We start from the raw sequence: 16,918 nt of genomic DNA on the forward strand, positions 1-16,918 counted from the left end.
TGGAACCATGGTAGCTTGCAGTATCCTGGTGCCAACTCATAGCATGAAGGAATCACTCAGTTGCTCACAGTATGTACAAACCGCTGAGTGGTAGCTCACAGTATGTAGCTTGGCTCAACTCACCACAGCTCCCAGCTGCAGGCGTTTCCAGCTCTCTTACCACTGGGAGAGCTGCTTGCTCACCTTAGCTGGTGTTTTTGTTGTTATTGTTTAATGGTTGAAGCTAAGGTTCTGTGTCTTTACCTTGGTAGTCTGAGTGATGCCACAGGAAATGAAATAGTCTACACAGGGTTTGTTCTTCTTGTTAAGATAATAAGCAGACTAAAGAAAAACTATATAGAATCAATTTCACCACTGTTTATTCTGAAGATAAACTAGAACTTTAGCTACTTTCTAGGCTGCTATTAATAATATGATGACGTGGTGGAACACAATAGAAACCAGTAAGAATTACATTAATAATAGAGATTATAAAACAGATTTTTACCATACTGGGGAAAAGATCTCAATTATTAAGAATAAAAACTCTTCTTTCTTTTTATTCTAATTACAAATACTTACTTTTATGTTTAATGTAACTATGCTGCATTTACAGAAGTATTGATCTTTAATTTTATGTGTGAGTTAGAGAAAGGAAGATCAGCTTTACTCTTTTGAGATCTATTGATCTTTAATCCTTTTTTTTTTTTTTTTTTTTTAAATCGAGGATTATTTTCTTGATTCCATTTTAAGATATGTGAATCAGTCAGAAATAGGGGCAGGTGAATCTTGTGTGTGGGTTTAGATTTCTGCATACCCTGTAACTGACTCACTGCCTCAAATGACTAAAAAACTCAATTCACTTTAGTGACTGACTCATTTTAACTTCATTCTGTAAAAACACTCAAGTTTACCATCACTAATACACTAGTCTTTATGTTTTTTGTGATAAAAAAAATACCCCGCCTACAGAATTGTGATAAACCTACTGTGTGACTCAATTTGTTTTAAACACATTTGTTTACATGTTTGCTTTAAAACACATTGTTTCATACTGTCAAATCAAAATAGTAACAGTATGCAATTCTGTTATTTGTTTCTAAAACAAGGCAGACGCAACATCTATTTGATCTAGTGGCAGATGCCAGTTGATGACGTGTTATGCGAGATGTTCATTGAGTAAAAACAAAAGAAAGCGGTTGCCAACAGCATGTAATCTCTTCAGTGTCTGTGTTCTTGGAAATAGTACTGTCTGCACAGCAGAAAAAGGTTATGTTGTGAGGAAACGGATTTTAAAGACTGCTTGATGAAAAAAGGAGAGCCTGTCAACGCTGTTAATTCCTACATAGAGAGACGCCCTGCAGTGAGGTTGAAACTAAATTAAGAAGTGTAAACAGGGATTTCACAGCTTGCTGGTGAGTCACTTCTCAATCCACGCAGACCGGCATACACACAGAAATGTGGACACATGTGCTGCTATTGGTTCATACGTTGGCAGACAGTTAAATACTTACTAAACATACAAGCAAAAAAAAAAAAAAACACAATTAATGTGCACTGTCTCACAACAAGAAGTGACACGAGATTAATCTACAAGCAGAAGCAAAGTTGCAGCCATGTGCTCAGATCTGCACCAAAGAGCACTACTCTGCATGAACTGATCAGAATGTTTCTGCTGTTTCCCTCACTGTCTGCATGTCTCCCCTGAGACCCCTACATCTTTTTTGCATGTGCTAAAAAGATAGAGTGTCAAGGTGTTAAAAGGATGAGCTGCAGAAAAAAGTTGCAGAAATAGATGGGTTGTGAAATTGAGATGGTATTACATTTGGATGTTCTTGTACTCTATTTAATAGTTGAGAGGACCTCTGAGATTTGCTGTTTTTCTATAATTTGCATCACATTTCTCTCTTTTTGCATTTACTTCCCAGCACCCCCATTACTCTCTTACTCTTTGTTTTTTTTTCCCTTTCTCTTTGTTGATGCTCCGTAGTGCTCAAATAAAAACATGTGCATGGGTAAAAACCCTGAATTTAATTAAAGTTTAACAACATTTAGGAAGCCATAAACTGGCACTGAATGCAACTCATTATTTTAACACTGTCAGCATAACAACTTGCAGCAACTATTTATCATCACTATTTAGCTATGGTTCATCCAACACTGAATGCCTTTTAGTTCACAGTTATAACTTAATACCTCAAAGGAGGAAAATAAAAAGTTAGACTGGCGAGACAGTGGAAAAAAGGAGCTGGGAGGGCAATAGAGAGATATGCTTGCAGAAAGAGAAGAAAACAGGAGAAGTTCAGTGAAAATTTTCAGCAAACCTAAGCATGCAATCCAAGACTTGTCTCCCTTAAGAGTCTTACTTAATAAGGTAAGCAGCCAAGTCACAAGGTAGGAGGGGAATTAGCTATCCATCCACAGAGAAGCAAGCTGCCAGACCCTGCATTCACTACTTCAGCGCCTCTCTCACGCACATCTATACACATGTCAGTATGTTGTGTATAATTCACTATTATCTTCCTGTCTTGTGACATAAACCCAGTCATCTATAATGCACATGCACAAAAACACAAGGTGGTCTGAAGCTGCTTTTCAAAGAGGTTCCTGAAGGCAGATCTGGGGAATTTTAAAGTCTCCCATACATTTCAGTTTGTCTTGAATCAGAAAAGTCGCAAGTTTTATAAATGTACATTTCTTTGTACAGTTGTGGTTCAGTATCCAGTGCAGGGCAAGCTAAGGTTTTCAGAGGGTATCTGAGCTCATGCTTGTTACAAATTCTGAGTTTTGACTGTGAGAGTAATTTAGCACCCCCTACACTGTTGTGAAAATAAAGTCACATCAATACAAATTCAAGCACTTGAGCACGAGTTAAAACAGGGAAATTAATATGAAATTTGTTGACTGTCTTCAGGTTGAAGTTAGCTTGAATAATAGCGGTGTCTGCATATGATGTCTCGTCGTGTAAAGAAGACTACATTTGCCATGTGAAAAATGAGACATCCTTTTTAAAATCAAGTGGCTTTAACAGGTTTTTCTGAGGAAAGAGGGACAAGAAGGGAAATTGGCCTAAAAAGGGTGAAGACTAAAAAAGACAGAAAGGAATTTGTAATAAATCTATTTCTTGTTTTTATCTACTTTATTTCAATCAAATTGAGTCAATTTAAACATGAATAAATAAATAAGTTCTCAGCAGGAGAGGAGCTTTTTGTGTTTATTAAGTGTGGGTTTATATCGATTCACTGCGCATGCTTGACACTTTCAAAGCCCTTAAAGCCCCATACTTAGCATGCAAAATTCACTATACATAGATGTGTGTGTGTGTGTGTGTGTGTGTGTGTGTATGCGTTCATGTCTGTATAAGCAGTGAGCCTGTCCACTCAAGGTGATTTTTACAAACTAAGACAGGTGACCAGTGTTTTCCTCATGTCATGCCCTCCACTGCTACTGCTGCTCTGTGGCCAGCAGGCTCTCTCTCTGTCTCTGCATGTCATCGTATGTGTTTAGTTTGCACAACAACCTCTGTCATTTTATAAGTCACAGTTTCTTGCAAATAATTCCCTCTGTCTGCAGGAATCCTCAGCCCACATACCATCTCCTTCTGTGACTCCTGGGAAGACCGCTGCATCCAATCACCTGTTACCTTCCCTCTGCCATTCACACTCCCTAACCACAGATCAGAATTAATATCTGAAAGTATTACTTTCATAAAATTGACATAAAAAACATATATCTAAACCCACGGTGTCTGCTTTGGGCCTCCTATTCCAAGTAGATCTTTTTCAGATCACATTGTTATGTGACAATATGAACAGATATTCTTCATTTCTCTGTGTGTGTGTGTGTGTGTGTTAAAATTCTGGTAAGCTGATAAATCTGAATGAAATTAATATAAATGTATTTCCACACATACATACAAAAGCTCAAATATTTTACCTTTCGGATATTTAACCAGTATCCTATAATACGGTCTGTGGCCTGTGGTTCTTTCTGAGTCCACTGCAGGTTGTAGGAGTAGTTGTTTCCCTTCAGGATGCGCACGGGGTTGGGTGTATCAAAGTAAAACTCAGCATTGTAAGGGTTTGCTGTAAGATGGAGACAACAAAAAAAATGATAAAATGTCCTCACCATTGTAAAACAGAAGGCTGAATGTTGTTGAACAGAGAGAGACATTTTTCAGGAATGGAGAAGAATTAAAGGCTTATTTCTCATCACTCACCAGAGACGTTAAATGTGCAGGCTGATGTTCCTACACTATTACTGACTCGACATTCATAAGTTCCATTGTTCGGAGGTTCCAATTTAAACTTCATCTCTGGGATCTCCTTCAGGTCTGGAGTCGACATTCGGAAGAATTCTCCATTTCGAAGCCAACGGATGTCTGTTAGTCGAGGGGGGCTTGAACGCAGGATGGTACATCTTAGGGTCACCATCTGATAGTTCCTTGAACGCACATCCTGAAAAACTGGGTTGAGAATCGGAGGATCTGTGGAAACAATAGAAAAGTGACTTTTAGTCCATGCAAATAATATCTTTGTGATAATTTTTGGACACTGTTTGGATGACCCTGCAGATTAATATGTTTAAGTGTACATATACAGAAGGGGGGCCAAACTGCGGTTCTGCACGTGTTGGGAGTTTCCCTGCTGCAACACACCTGACGTACTTTAGACTTAACAGATTTGTGCCGTTTGATGTCAAGCTCTACACAAGCCAGCTAATTACCCATTGATTTGAGTCTGGTGTGTTGCAGCACTGAAACACATACGGGACTGTGGGTCTGGAGGACCAGAGTTGGACACCCCTGATATATAGTATTTTTCAAATTTCTCTTGTTCCTGTCATGCCGGCTTTTCTAGTGCAAATTTTTTGTATAATGGAAAGTGTGAGATTTGACAAATCATCCAACAACTTGTCTGCCAGAAGGGATCAGCGGTTACAAGGCAAAAATCCCCTCCCTCCTGGTAACCTATCCTAACCAGCAGTAATTAACGTGTCACAAGTGATGTGTCGTTCTGCGGTTAATGACTGACTAGCCACTGCTGCCCTGCGGTCAGCCAAATCACAATGCAGTCAAATTACTCTGTCACAAATTACAGGCCAGCTAGTTCACCCCTGGCTAATCATGTAGATAGACAAGATGCAAATAGTAGTACCGCCCTTCGAACGGTGATGAGATTTGGCATCAAAACCCCCAGAGGTAGGACGACATCATGAGAGGTCCTTATGAATCAAGTTTATCAGACACAGATTGGTAATTACGTTCTAATCTATGTTATGGCTGTAATTCAGACAGAAGATAGGGATACAGAAGAGCTGCAGGAAAGATGAGCCAAAGACAGAAAGATAATGTTCATTAAATGGCAGGGGAGGAAACCGGATAAAGATGCCCTCATTATTAAATAATGTAAAATGTAAAAACGTCATATATATATATATATATATATATATATATATATATATATATATATATATATATATATATATATATATATATATATATATATATATATATATATATATATATATATATATATATATATATATATATATATATATATATATATATATATATATATATATATATATATATATATATATATACATATATATATATATACATATATATATATATATATATATATATATATATATATACATACATATATATATATATACATATATATATATATACATATATATATATATACATATATATATATATATACATACATATATATATATATACATATATATATATATATACATATACATATATATACATATATATATATATATACATATACATATATATACATATATATATATATACATATACATATATATACATATATATATATATATATATATATATATATATATATATATATATATATATACATATACATATATACATATATATATATATATATATATATATATATACATATATATATATATACATATATATATATATATATATATATATATATACATATATATATATATACATATACATATATACATATATATATATATATATATATATATATATATATATATATATATATACATATATATATATATATATATATATATATATATATATATACATATATATATATATATATATATATATATATATATATATATATATATATATATATACATATATATATATATACATATCATATATATATATATATATATATATATATATATATATATATATATATATATATATATATATATATATATATATATATATATATATATATATATATTCTGCCCCAAACATCTCCAACTTCTTGTTTCTGTCTCTTTAACTAAAGCATTAATATAATACCTAACTGACAAAATTGACAAAATAATAGCATGGAGATCCATCCTAATAAAGAGCCACCTCACCAAGGGGCACAGGGTGTCACCAAAGGTACTGCCCAGGTCAGGGGAGGCTGGGCCCACATGTCAGCCAGGGCTAAAATGCAGGGTGTTCTAACCACCCCGACCAGGGTCATTTTCACAGCAACAACCCCGCAGACTAAGTAGGCAAAGCCCCTGGTGTGGAAAATACCAAAAAAAAGGTTATATTTAGTGACAACAGTCATGTTTGTATCATTGCAATAGTAGTTTTTAACTAAACACTCCAAACAGTGGAAACTCACAAGATAAGTTTAGAGAACGTAATACCTATCTTAAGGACTACCGCAGCTTGAAAGGTGAATTAATAGTTTCTGAATGAGCTGTAAAGTACATCTGTAGTCACTATTAATAAAACTTCCAATTTTTGGATTTCTCTCTACTGTAGACAGGTAAACACAGCCAGACCAAATTCCTGTTTGAAATCAGTTTATCATTCTGTGCTTGCACTCCAGTCCAAGGAGCATGGGCGAGCACCTGAATGCTAAAAAGTCTGGAAACCACCCAGCATTTAACTTCTCAGTGCCTGTGTGGTGCACTGGTTTTTAGTCAGGTCTCTCAGCATAAAGATGCATAATCTTCGTATTTTATTTATTTCAAGTTTAACTTGACAAGGAGAGAGCGTATAAAACAAAAGAACACTGATACCAGATTTAGCTAAAGGGATCATTTTCATCTGTTGTCCCTGAAAAAATCTTACAAAGGCTCTCTGTAATACAGAAAAACAGAATGGATCTTTCCTGCTTCTAAAAGGTGGAGGCAAAAAAGTCAGTGACAATAGCAGAGATAATAACATTATCAAGATCTAGACATCATAGAGACAACCAACTAAATCACACAGTAAAAAAAAACAAACAAAAAAAAAAGAAAAAAAAAACTATATACAAAACAATACAAATGGCTTCCCACTAGCTATTTTTTTTTTTATTCCCACCATCCCACCATCTTGTCTTTAAAATAAAAGAAAAGCAGAAACAAAAAGCTGAAAAAAAAACCAGGAAGTGCTCATTACTACGTCTCTTTGGCCTTTGTAACCACTTTATGTGTGTTTACTGCAGCCGTAACGTTGTGACATATAGGAGTGATGTGTGGGTGGTCATAGGTCTTACTATAATCCTTTGAACTGATTAGTGTATGGTCACATACCTTGTTCCTAATTACTGGCATGCATATGCATACCAGTGACTAGAAACAGGTAAGAAGGATAAAGAAAAACAGGCAAAACTCTGGAACAAAAGGGAGAAAAAGATCAGGAGGTAAGATGTGAACTTGTTTATGAGCAGTTTATTAATCATTCACTCAAATTTGGTGGACACATTATTATTACAGTCCCTTACCTGGCTCCATATTCACCAGCTATAAAAGTTTCTGGGCTGTACGTTATATTTTCTCTGCCGGGTTACTTCATTTTCTAGCTTGACTTTTCAAATTCTCCAGAGCTTTGTTTTGGCATTAATTTCCTCCCAGTGTTACACTGCAATGTTTCATAGCCAGAACACCATAATCCATGTAAACACACCATTGCTATCTGTCTTATTGAATAGAAAATGGATTCCATCCAGGAATGCAACACTGACCAAGCCAAACGTTTACAGTACACAGAAAGAAAATCAATTTACATGAGACGGAGAGCGAAGAGTGGTGTGATGGGGAGTTAGGTGATATGAGGGGAGAGGGAAAAAGCTCTTAAAGAAGACAACAATGAGGAAGACAAATGGTAGAGAAAGTGTGATGTGAAAGTAAGAGAAGTCAGTGATTGAGTATGGGGGGCACAGAGCGGATGAAAGGATGCAGGATGCAGAAAGAGAATGACAAGACAGAGAGAGGGTTTCTCTCATGGCCAACAGTTAGCTGATTGATGATGATGAGAATAGCAATGAGGAAGAACATCCACCTCTCTAGGGAAGAAAAACAAAGACCGAGCAAAGAAGGGAGGGATCCACCGTAAACAAGGGAGTGGACGAGGAAAGGCAGCGAGAATCGGCATCTTTTCAGTCATGTTTGGCATGACGAATTATGACATCCTTCTGTCGCATTGATCAGCCTGGTCAATGATAGACAACAAAAGACACCCAATGAGATCATGAATTGAGAAAAAATAAGATGGGGTCTCAGGACAGCAAAAGAACCAGGAGAGATCCGGCTTTCCACACATTTAATGACTGTAGTTTAACAGAATCCGGTTCTCGTGTTGTTTTTCTCACTTTCGGTTTGTACCTTCCAGTGCCCGCCGTCTTCCTTCCACCCTTAACCTGGAATCCCAGTTGCAAGTTCTCGTTAACCTCATTTCTCTCAGTCTCAGTCTTGCTCGTGTATCAAGCTCACCACTCTGTTTCTTTCTTGGTCCATAGTGGGGTGGCCACCTGGGCCATTAATCAGAGTTGGTCTAGTGTGGACAGCAGTGCTTGCGGAGTGTTGGCCTCCAACCCCCCATGCATTAGCAAGCCCTGTAAATACTTCTCACAGTGGAAAGGAGTCTACACTTTGGCTTGTATTCATCACATATGCTTAGTAGGATCATAAGAAAATAGCGCAACTTTCAAATTCATGGTTAGTACCAAGTTTTTGCATTTTTTTTTGCATAGCAATGCGGTAATCACAGCTTAGTAGAACAAAGCTTATATATTACTAATTGCTTGTACACAAACGCTGAGGATATTACTCAAGTAGTGTCATTTCTCAAGAAGTAAAATGGACAGATGAATTAAGGTCAGTAGAAAAGTCTGATTTGTTCTTTAAAGTGGAACTATTATGTGCATTTCAGGCTAATTTATTTTAATTTCTGAGACCAGAAGGGCTGGGATTGATCGAGTTATTGTCACAAATCACTTTATTTACTTCAGACCGACCCTCTCTGTAGGCTGTCAGATCAGCCTGTGGGCAAAACGAGTGGATTGAGACTCTTCTGCATTAAGCCCCGCCTCCCGCCACTGCACTGCATCAGGAGCGCGCACCGCACCTGCTTTCGCCGTCATTGTAACATCTCATAAACAGAAGGATTAGGCTCATATGAACTCAATATAAAACAAAATACAATGTCAACACATAACATACAGCACTACATGTTGGAACCTGAATCAGACCCTGAAAACGAAGTGGAAAACAGCAACCCACAGCAACGAATGCAGCAGGATGTCTCTCTTTGGTAAACTCACCAGCCATCGTTGGAAATAACTTTATTCAACGTTTTCCACCTGCCTGATGTATTTGTACATGCCCTTGTTAACCAGTAGAAGGTAACCAATCACCGAACCTTATCCTCCGGGACGCCACAAGGATTTCCAAGTAGACAAAAACTCTCTAAAACGCCACGTTTTTCGTCGCCATGGAAACCGAACGGAGAATGTGCTGGAACTCAAGCTCAAACTCAAACATGCGTTTAGGTGATAAAAAACAGTGCCGTTTACATGTCTGATGAGGATTCAACACTGTAACACTGTAGAAAGCTCAGAAAACTTGAAATGTTTTTTATCTTTTTTTCCGCTCTGTTGGCCAACATGTTTCTCTACGTTTCATTTAGCACCTCGTTATAATCCTCCTCAAACTGCGTCATGATTGGCTGATGGAGGACCTGTCTGCTCGTCTGAAGGATGGACTTATCTTTTCCACCTGACTGTCTTTCCATTCTCACACCAAATCATCTTACTGTGGTCGAAATGTTGCTGCTGTCTTTACATCTAGATCCAGAAGGTAGAAATTTCTTGAAATATAAATAAAGTTATAATATGAAGCTGCAGTTCTGTTTACACTTAATAGGAATTAAACTAAACACTAATCAATAGGGACATACTGTGATCATAACTGCATTCATTTTCCTCTCTCAGATGAGGCCCGAAAACAAGGAAATTTTTTTTTCTCTAATTCTGGATTTAAACAGTTGCTTAAATTCAAGTACATTGTAGAGGAAAGCAAAATAAGTTTTTTAAATAATGTGCTGTTTTATTAAGATACCCATGCTCAAAGAAGGGAACGGGATGGGTTAAGAGAAAATGGCCTCGAAAGCATAAAAGTATGCCCTCATTTTCTAACACTCAGCCCTTTTACACTCTTTATAATAACATGTATGTGCAAGGTATGCATGAAAAGAAGAGGTTAGATAAAAACATAAGTCTTGTCACAGAACAGATTTTTTTCCAAAACAAATACTCCAAAACAAACCACTTTTTTTCTGTGACTATTGATCTTTGCACTTTGTCCTTGATTTTAAATAATACATCTATTAATACTTATAAATTTAGCTATATTTACTTTTGTTTACACCTTCATTTATAAAGCACTTTTCATCAAACTTTTGATATCATTATAGCTACTGTTGCTTCCTCCCAGAATAATTACATTGTCATAATGTTATTAGTACACAAAATATTCTTATAACAGTATTTGAAAGCAGTCATAAGTTTATTCTTTATTTCCATTAAAGATGTACTCTCTAAGCTTGTAACACCTGTCTTCTGCTTCATCTGAGATGCTGCTGTAAGTTGATGTGTTGACATCTCAGGAGAAAACAATACACTTACATTGGACGTTCAGTTGGACTTGTCCTTCTCTGCGCTTTATGTTGAGGCCATTGTACGGCGCTGTCTGACACCGATACGTCCCCATCATATCGCGGCTGACATTCTTTAGCCTCAAACGTCCATCGGGTGTCTCTTCCATGGGCTTCCCTGAAGGCATTAGCAGGTCCTTCTCCATCCGTGACCACAGAATTGGAGGACGGGGTTTACCATCTATTATCAGGCAAACCAGCTCAGCATTTCCACCCTCACGCACACTTACAATCTGAAGTTCTGGTGGAACTGACAGCACTGGAGGAGATACTGGAAGGGAAGATAGGTTTAAGAATGCTTTGTACTTTCAAACAATCTAAATTAAAAAAAAAAAAAAAAGATAAATGATAAGAAAACTTCTTTATTAAGTTGTACTGCAACTATGAAAAATGTGATTTTTAAAATTAAAATAAATAAGTATTAAATATTGTGAGGTTCTATCAATTCAGAGTACAACTCAGTAATGCCATCACAATATGAATAATTTTGTGTGTAAGACAACTAAATATCTCTGGGCATGGTTTATAACAAACTGAATCATTTACACGGACTTTGACAACACTGATTTTATAGGAAAATCCAGAATTTTACTTATAAGTGAAACATAAAAAAACAGTCTCTCAGGGGGCAATAGAAATAGATTTTTTCTTTTGCTGCCTAAAACTCAGATGCTTATAATATATTGGAGTTGAAATGAGAGCTGCATGGTGAATTTTTACTGAATGTTCCTTTTGCATCAGTTTTTTCATTGCAGTAAAGTCCAGGTTGCAAGACCCTTGCTGACGTGGACCACGTTGTACAGATCTAGTCCATGTCACTGTTTATTGCAGAAGTGAAGACTGATGAGGTTTGTGATGTTCTTGCTTAAGTGTGCAAAAAAAAAGGAAAATAAAAAGGCTCAGAAACTGTGCACACACAGCAGCAAGATTTAAAATTTCCCAGGAAATAGTTCAACATTTTATAGCTGCAGATTTGTCATGTTTTCCAAGTAAAGTCCTTACATTTACTGAGGAGGAGATGGAGAGTGGAGGTTCATAATCACACAGGGCAAGACAGGACTGTGAAGAAGTTAGGTTTACTTGTATCCGCGCCTGGAAAATGACTTCTTCCAGGTCAACTTCAAGGCGAGTAAGGAGCAATTTGGAAGCTTGTTGGGGAAGTGTCATCATAGAATGCTGTGCCCCAGTTAAACCTGTTTTAATTCTATTTCACATAAGGAGAGCTAACATATGAAGAGTGCATAGTGCCTATCATATCCTATGTGAACTTAGCTTAAGGTAGAAAAAAATTAGGTTCTTTTTTTAGCCCTCTGTCTAGGTACTTGGTTTAACTCACTTGAGAATCATAATGACCCTTTAGTATTGCTTTGTGAAAAAATTAGTTAATGAAAAACAATTTAAATTTATTTTATATCCATGTTTTTGTTTTTTTTATCTAATTTTTTCTTTTCATTTCGGGACTTTAAATTATATCCCATTGCCCTTCATACATTGTTTTTACACTGTGATAGATGATGCTACTGGTTAACAGTTAAAATGCATACATTTTCAAGCATGTTCATCATTTGAAAAATAACAAAACAATAAATAAAAGAGCTAAAGAAAAACAGGAAAGCCTCACCACTGTTCTGGGAGATGTTGATGTCCACGCGGAGTTCGGGAACTCTGCTGCCTGGGAAATTTGCTACACAACTGTAGATAGCTGTGTCGCTAAACTTCATTTCCACTATCTCCAAGCTACTGGTGCCGGGTGTCATGTCTGGGTCACTACGCAGTAATATCAGACTGTCCGAGTTGAAGACTGGTGCGCCATTCTTGTACCAGGTGTAGTTGATTTTATCTTGAGGGGTAGCATCAACATGGCATGACAGTTTGAGCTCACGACCCATTTGGATGGTCTCACTGTCCTTGCTAGAATCTGGTGTAATTTGGAAGGTAAGGTTGCTCATTGCTGTGTGATGTGGTACCAAGGCGAAGGAGAGAAGAGAGAGACAGAGAAAAAAAGAAATATTTATATCGCATTTTGTGAAGCATTTTTTAAAAAAGAATAAAAAATAATAATAATAAAAAAAGACTATTTAGTAGATCTGTATAGTCCTGGCTAAAGTAGCTGAGCAGAGTTATACATGTATTTTGTCTGTTGTGGTGTTAAAAAAAAACATGTAACTCTGCTAGGGACTTCTTTAGCCAGAACTGTTCAGATCAGACTAAATTATTACTGAGTTCAATTATTATTTTGTCCACTGTGGCGTTAAATACTTTCTTATTGGCATAATATTCCCTTAATTTGAAATTTAGCTTTAGTTGCATTTAGTTACATTCACATCTAGATAATAGGATCTCGCAAAATATTGTAAGTACATCCTAAAGCATTACTACTTAGGCAAGCAAACATTTTGTTTTGTTGTTTTTCGCCTCTCTTTTTTGGCAAATGATTGTGGATACTATTTTCAACTTCTTCTTTCAAGTTCTTGCATTGGTTTCAATTAAATTCATAGTTTAACTATTTGAATTTCAGAGATAAAAAGGCTGAGAATGGTGAAGAGTGTGTTTTTTTTTCTTATGCAACTGATATTTTCGCAAGTATCTAAAATTCCAAAAATGACATCTATGTTTCACACGACATGAATAACTTTTGGCTGTAAATGTTTTTACCTGTCCTTTGTCACCAATCCTGTTTGGGTTGTTTATTGGCAGGATTTCAAGGTAGTGTCTGTAAGGGGGGAGGTGTCTGCTTTTTTAAATATTGAAGTTATATTTCTGTTTTTTGCTAATTTTATAGTTCTTCCTACCTATAGGCTTCCTCACATCTAGATATACACTGAGGCAGTTAATTGCTGAATGGGAAGCAGTTGGAATTAAAGCCAACACCTCCATGTCTCAGACCATAGGTCTTAAGTGGAAAGGATGGAGTGGTCCCTCCGGTTTGGGAAAGAATTATTGCATCAATTGAGAAGTACTACATTTTCATTGCCAGTGATTGTAGATAAGAAAAAACAAGAAAGTTAGGGGCAAATGGGGCCTTTGTCAGCAGTAATGAGGTCAGTGCATGGCCCATTGTAGTAAAGAGAGAGAGAAAAAAAAAAAACTTAATTTACTGCTCTATCTATATTCCAACCCTCAACAATGGTCAAAAGATTCGGGTAGTGACCTAAAGAATGAAATCAATGAGACAAGCGGGCAAAATGAGCTCCTTTCAGAAAGTGACTCGATTCAGCTTTAGAAATCAGGTGAGGAGATCATACATCTGGAGTAGAGCTGCTGCTTCTCCATTACAGAAAGGAGTCAGTTGAGTTGGTTCAGACATCTGGCTAGGATGCCCCCTGGGCATCTCCCCTTAGAAATTGTCCTCACATGCCTTACTGGGAGACGACTCCGGGGGTTACCCTGGACTTGCTAGGAGGATTGTACATCTGTTTTGGCCTGCATTGGTAATATAAATAAGTAAATAAAATAAAATGGATTGGAGTGTATGGAAAAAGGCAAATATGGCAATAACAGAGCAATGGACTAGTGTGGGACACTGTGTGTAAAGAGGGGGCAGCGTGACCAAAAAGAAACCAAAGGGAAAAGGATATTAGAGATGAAAGAATGAGAGAAAGAGGAAGAAGCAAATTGTGAAGGAAGACAAGACAAAAGGAGCCAGATACAGAATAAAATAACAGGGGATAAGAAAAGGAGGGGGGGAAACAAAATCAAGGACAAAGAGTAACTCTCACACTGTGACATTTAATTTTCAGTTTCAAAGGCTGCGTTTTCCCAACTGATTTCCATGTTGAATACAAAACAGCTCTCAGTTTCCCCACTAAAAGGAGAAACAGGCAGCGAGGAGGAGAGGAGAGCTTGATTTAAGCTCCTTTACAGCTTGTTAACAAGATACTTGGGTGGAGTCATTGATATATGACAGTAACCATATGGTTTACAAGAGCCTGCAACTTCATGTGATTAGTGTATGGTTACTTGTGTGGCTCATGGATTGTGCAGGCGGCTGAGGCATAAATCTGTCTTTTCAGTCACATTAAATGCTCTTGTCCTTATCACCGGGTCAAAAAGGAAATAACAGATAATGTAGATCATTAAAATTTAAATAAAGACCCATTTTAGTGCTAAGGTATGAGGGTGTGGTAAGAATGAGTGTTCTCAAAATATATGAAAGTAAACTGAATGTACTCTGAATTCATGGAAACAAAAGTGTATGTGTATTTATTTGAACATGTCTCCTACCTCTACAGATTTCTGTTACAATCACTTACTAACTCTGCGTGTGCCTCTCTCAGCTGCATGCCACATGTGGTGGTGTGAAAATGCGTTCAGGCCCATTAAGCTAACAAGAGAAACCCATCCAGCATACGTTCTCCACAGTGTTAACTAACAGAAGAGACTGTCACTAATTGCTTTCACCCCATTCTAACTAATTGGAGTGAATAAAGATGATTAAAGTACCTAAAAATAGTGAGGAGGGGGGGAGGGAGAATGGAGGGTTTCTGCTTTAATGACAGGGAAATGACAGAAAGAGCAATACTTAACCTGCCTAGACTGACAAGATTCTCATCAGCTAACTGTAATGATGGATCAGCTTTTCTGCCCATATGGCATTCTCACTCACCTGTTAATAAATTTGCACAATCACAAATCGCAGACAGAGAGTAAAGCACACAAGCACTGCTGTGTCAGAAATGAGGATTTATGAGAAATTTACACATTGTGTGCACATATTTTCTAGATATAAAAATTGGTGGATAGGAAACCTAAATTGGAAGGTCAGAATGTGGTATTAAGGAAAATCTCAGTGAAAATGTAGCTTTGTACAAACAGAAAATGGCTATGGGTTTTATTTTTGAAAATTATTAATAGCAACTTTTGACAACATTTACCTTGATCTAGATTTCTAGAATTCCAAAAGACTCTCATACAAATGGATTTTTCCCCTCTAAATTTCTGATGTTTAGCTTTGGGACTCCATGACCAGAAAAATTCTCGCTGTATATTGTGAACCTAACATTTTGCAAATAAATAAACAACTGGGTAGCCCATGCTGTCTATGTGAAAACACCACATTCACCAGTAATGCTTGCAGCTGTAATCCATTTCTCATCCAGCAGCTAACACAGACATGTTTTACTTACTTCTGACAACAAGGTTGACATTCTTGCGAGCAGGGTTGCCCACATTGTTGACAGCCGTGCAGTTGTAGAAACCTGCATCAGCTGGTGTGACAGCACGCAAAATCAGCGATGGCCCTCGAACTTGAGCGCTGAGGGGGAGAGGACTGGGGTAACGCGACCATGTCACAGTGGGCTGTGGGAAACCTGCGATCACTTCACAGGTAAGGATCACATCCTGGCCAGGATCCACCACCACAGTGTCATTGACTGACAGTCGGATCATTGGAGGAGCTGAAGGGAAGAAATACAGACAAGAGGAGGTGAGTAAAATGGAAATTCTGCTCTCTGTGCTGTGGTTCACTGGAAAATCATTTCTTTTTGTTTTCCTTTAGTTTTACTTTCTTATGGATTTGTGTATTCTGATGTTTTAGCAGAGAAAGAAACTTTCTGGAATTATGCTTCTTAAGAAAGACTTTGTTAAACTAATTGTGATTTGCAACATATGTTCACATGAAATGTTACCCATATACTCAACATCCCATCTTTTAACCCATACCTCTGGTTTGTTGCATTTAAATAATTCATTGTTCACTAATTTGTTTGGTTCATTGTGCTTGTTTGTTGGTTTTGTTGCCTAAGTCAGAATTTTTCGGAGTTAAGCAATCCTCATATGTTTCTAGGAGACTTTTTTGAGACCTGAACAAAGAAAAAAAAAATAACCGAAGGGTAAAACCCTCGTTGATGGCTGTCAGGATTTTTTCATTCATCAAACAACACTAAATACTGTTAAGTAAATCTGAATCTGTGCTCTTCATGACAGTAATTCTGTGTGCAACATCTTGTAATGAGGTTTTACATATCTTGCCAC

The 16,918-nt window shown here is 36.9% G+C and overlaps 1 protein-coding gene across 1 annotated transcript in view; it reads right to left on the reverse strand.

Annotated features, from left to right (window-relative positions):
• Positions 1 to 16,918, reverse strand: part of mdga1 (MAM domain containing glycosylphosphatidylinositol anchor 1) — a gene marked incomplete at its 3' end in the record, with an annotated part of 212,544 nt that overhangs the window by 53,234 nt on the left and 142,392 nt on the right. The window contains exons 7-11 of the mRNA XM_079250525.1: positions 16,072 to 16,341; positions 12,567 to 12,896; positions 10,917 to 11,216; positions 4,199 to 4,465; positions 3,916 to 4,064 (exon numbers count right to left, since the gene is read on the reverse strand). Coding sequence (XP_079106651.1) covers positions 3,916 to 4,064; positions 4,199 to 4,465; positions 10,917 to 11,216; positions 12,567 to 12,896; positions 16,072 to 16,341 — 1,316 coding nt within the window. The remainder of the gene's footprint in view (positions 1 to 3,915; positions 4,065 to 4,198; positions 4,466 to 10,916; positions 11,217 to 12,566; positions 12,897 to 16,071; positions 16,342 to 16,918) is intronic.

The sequence above is a fragment of the Telmatherina bonti genome (genome assembly GCF_933228915.1).
Source record: "Telmatherina bonti genome assembly, chromosome: 1".
NCBI classification, from domain to species: domain Eukaryota; kingdom Metazoa; phylum Chordata; class Actinopteri; order Atheriniformes; family Telmatherinidae; genus Telmatherina; species Telmatherina bonti.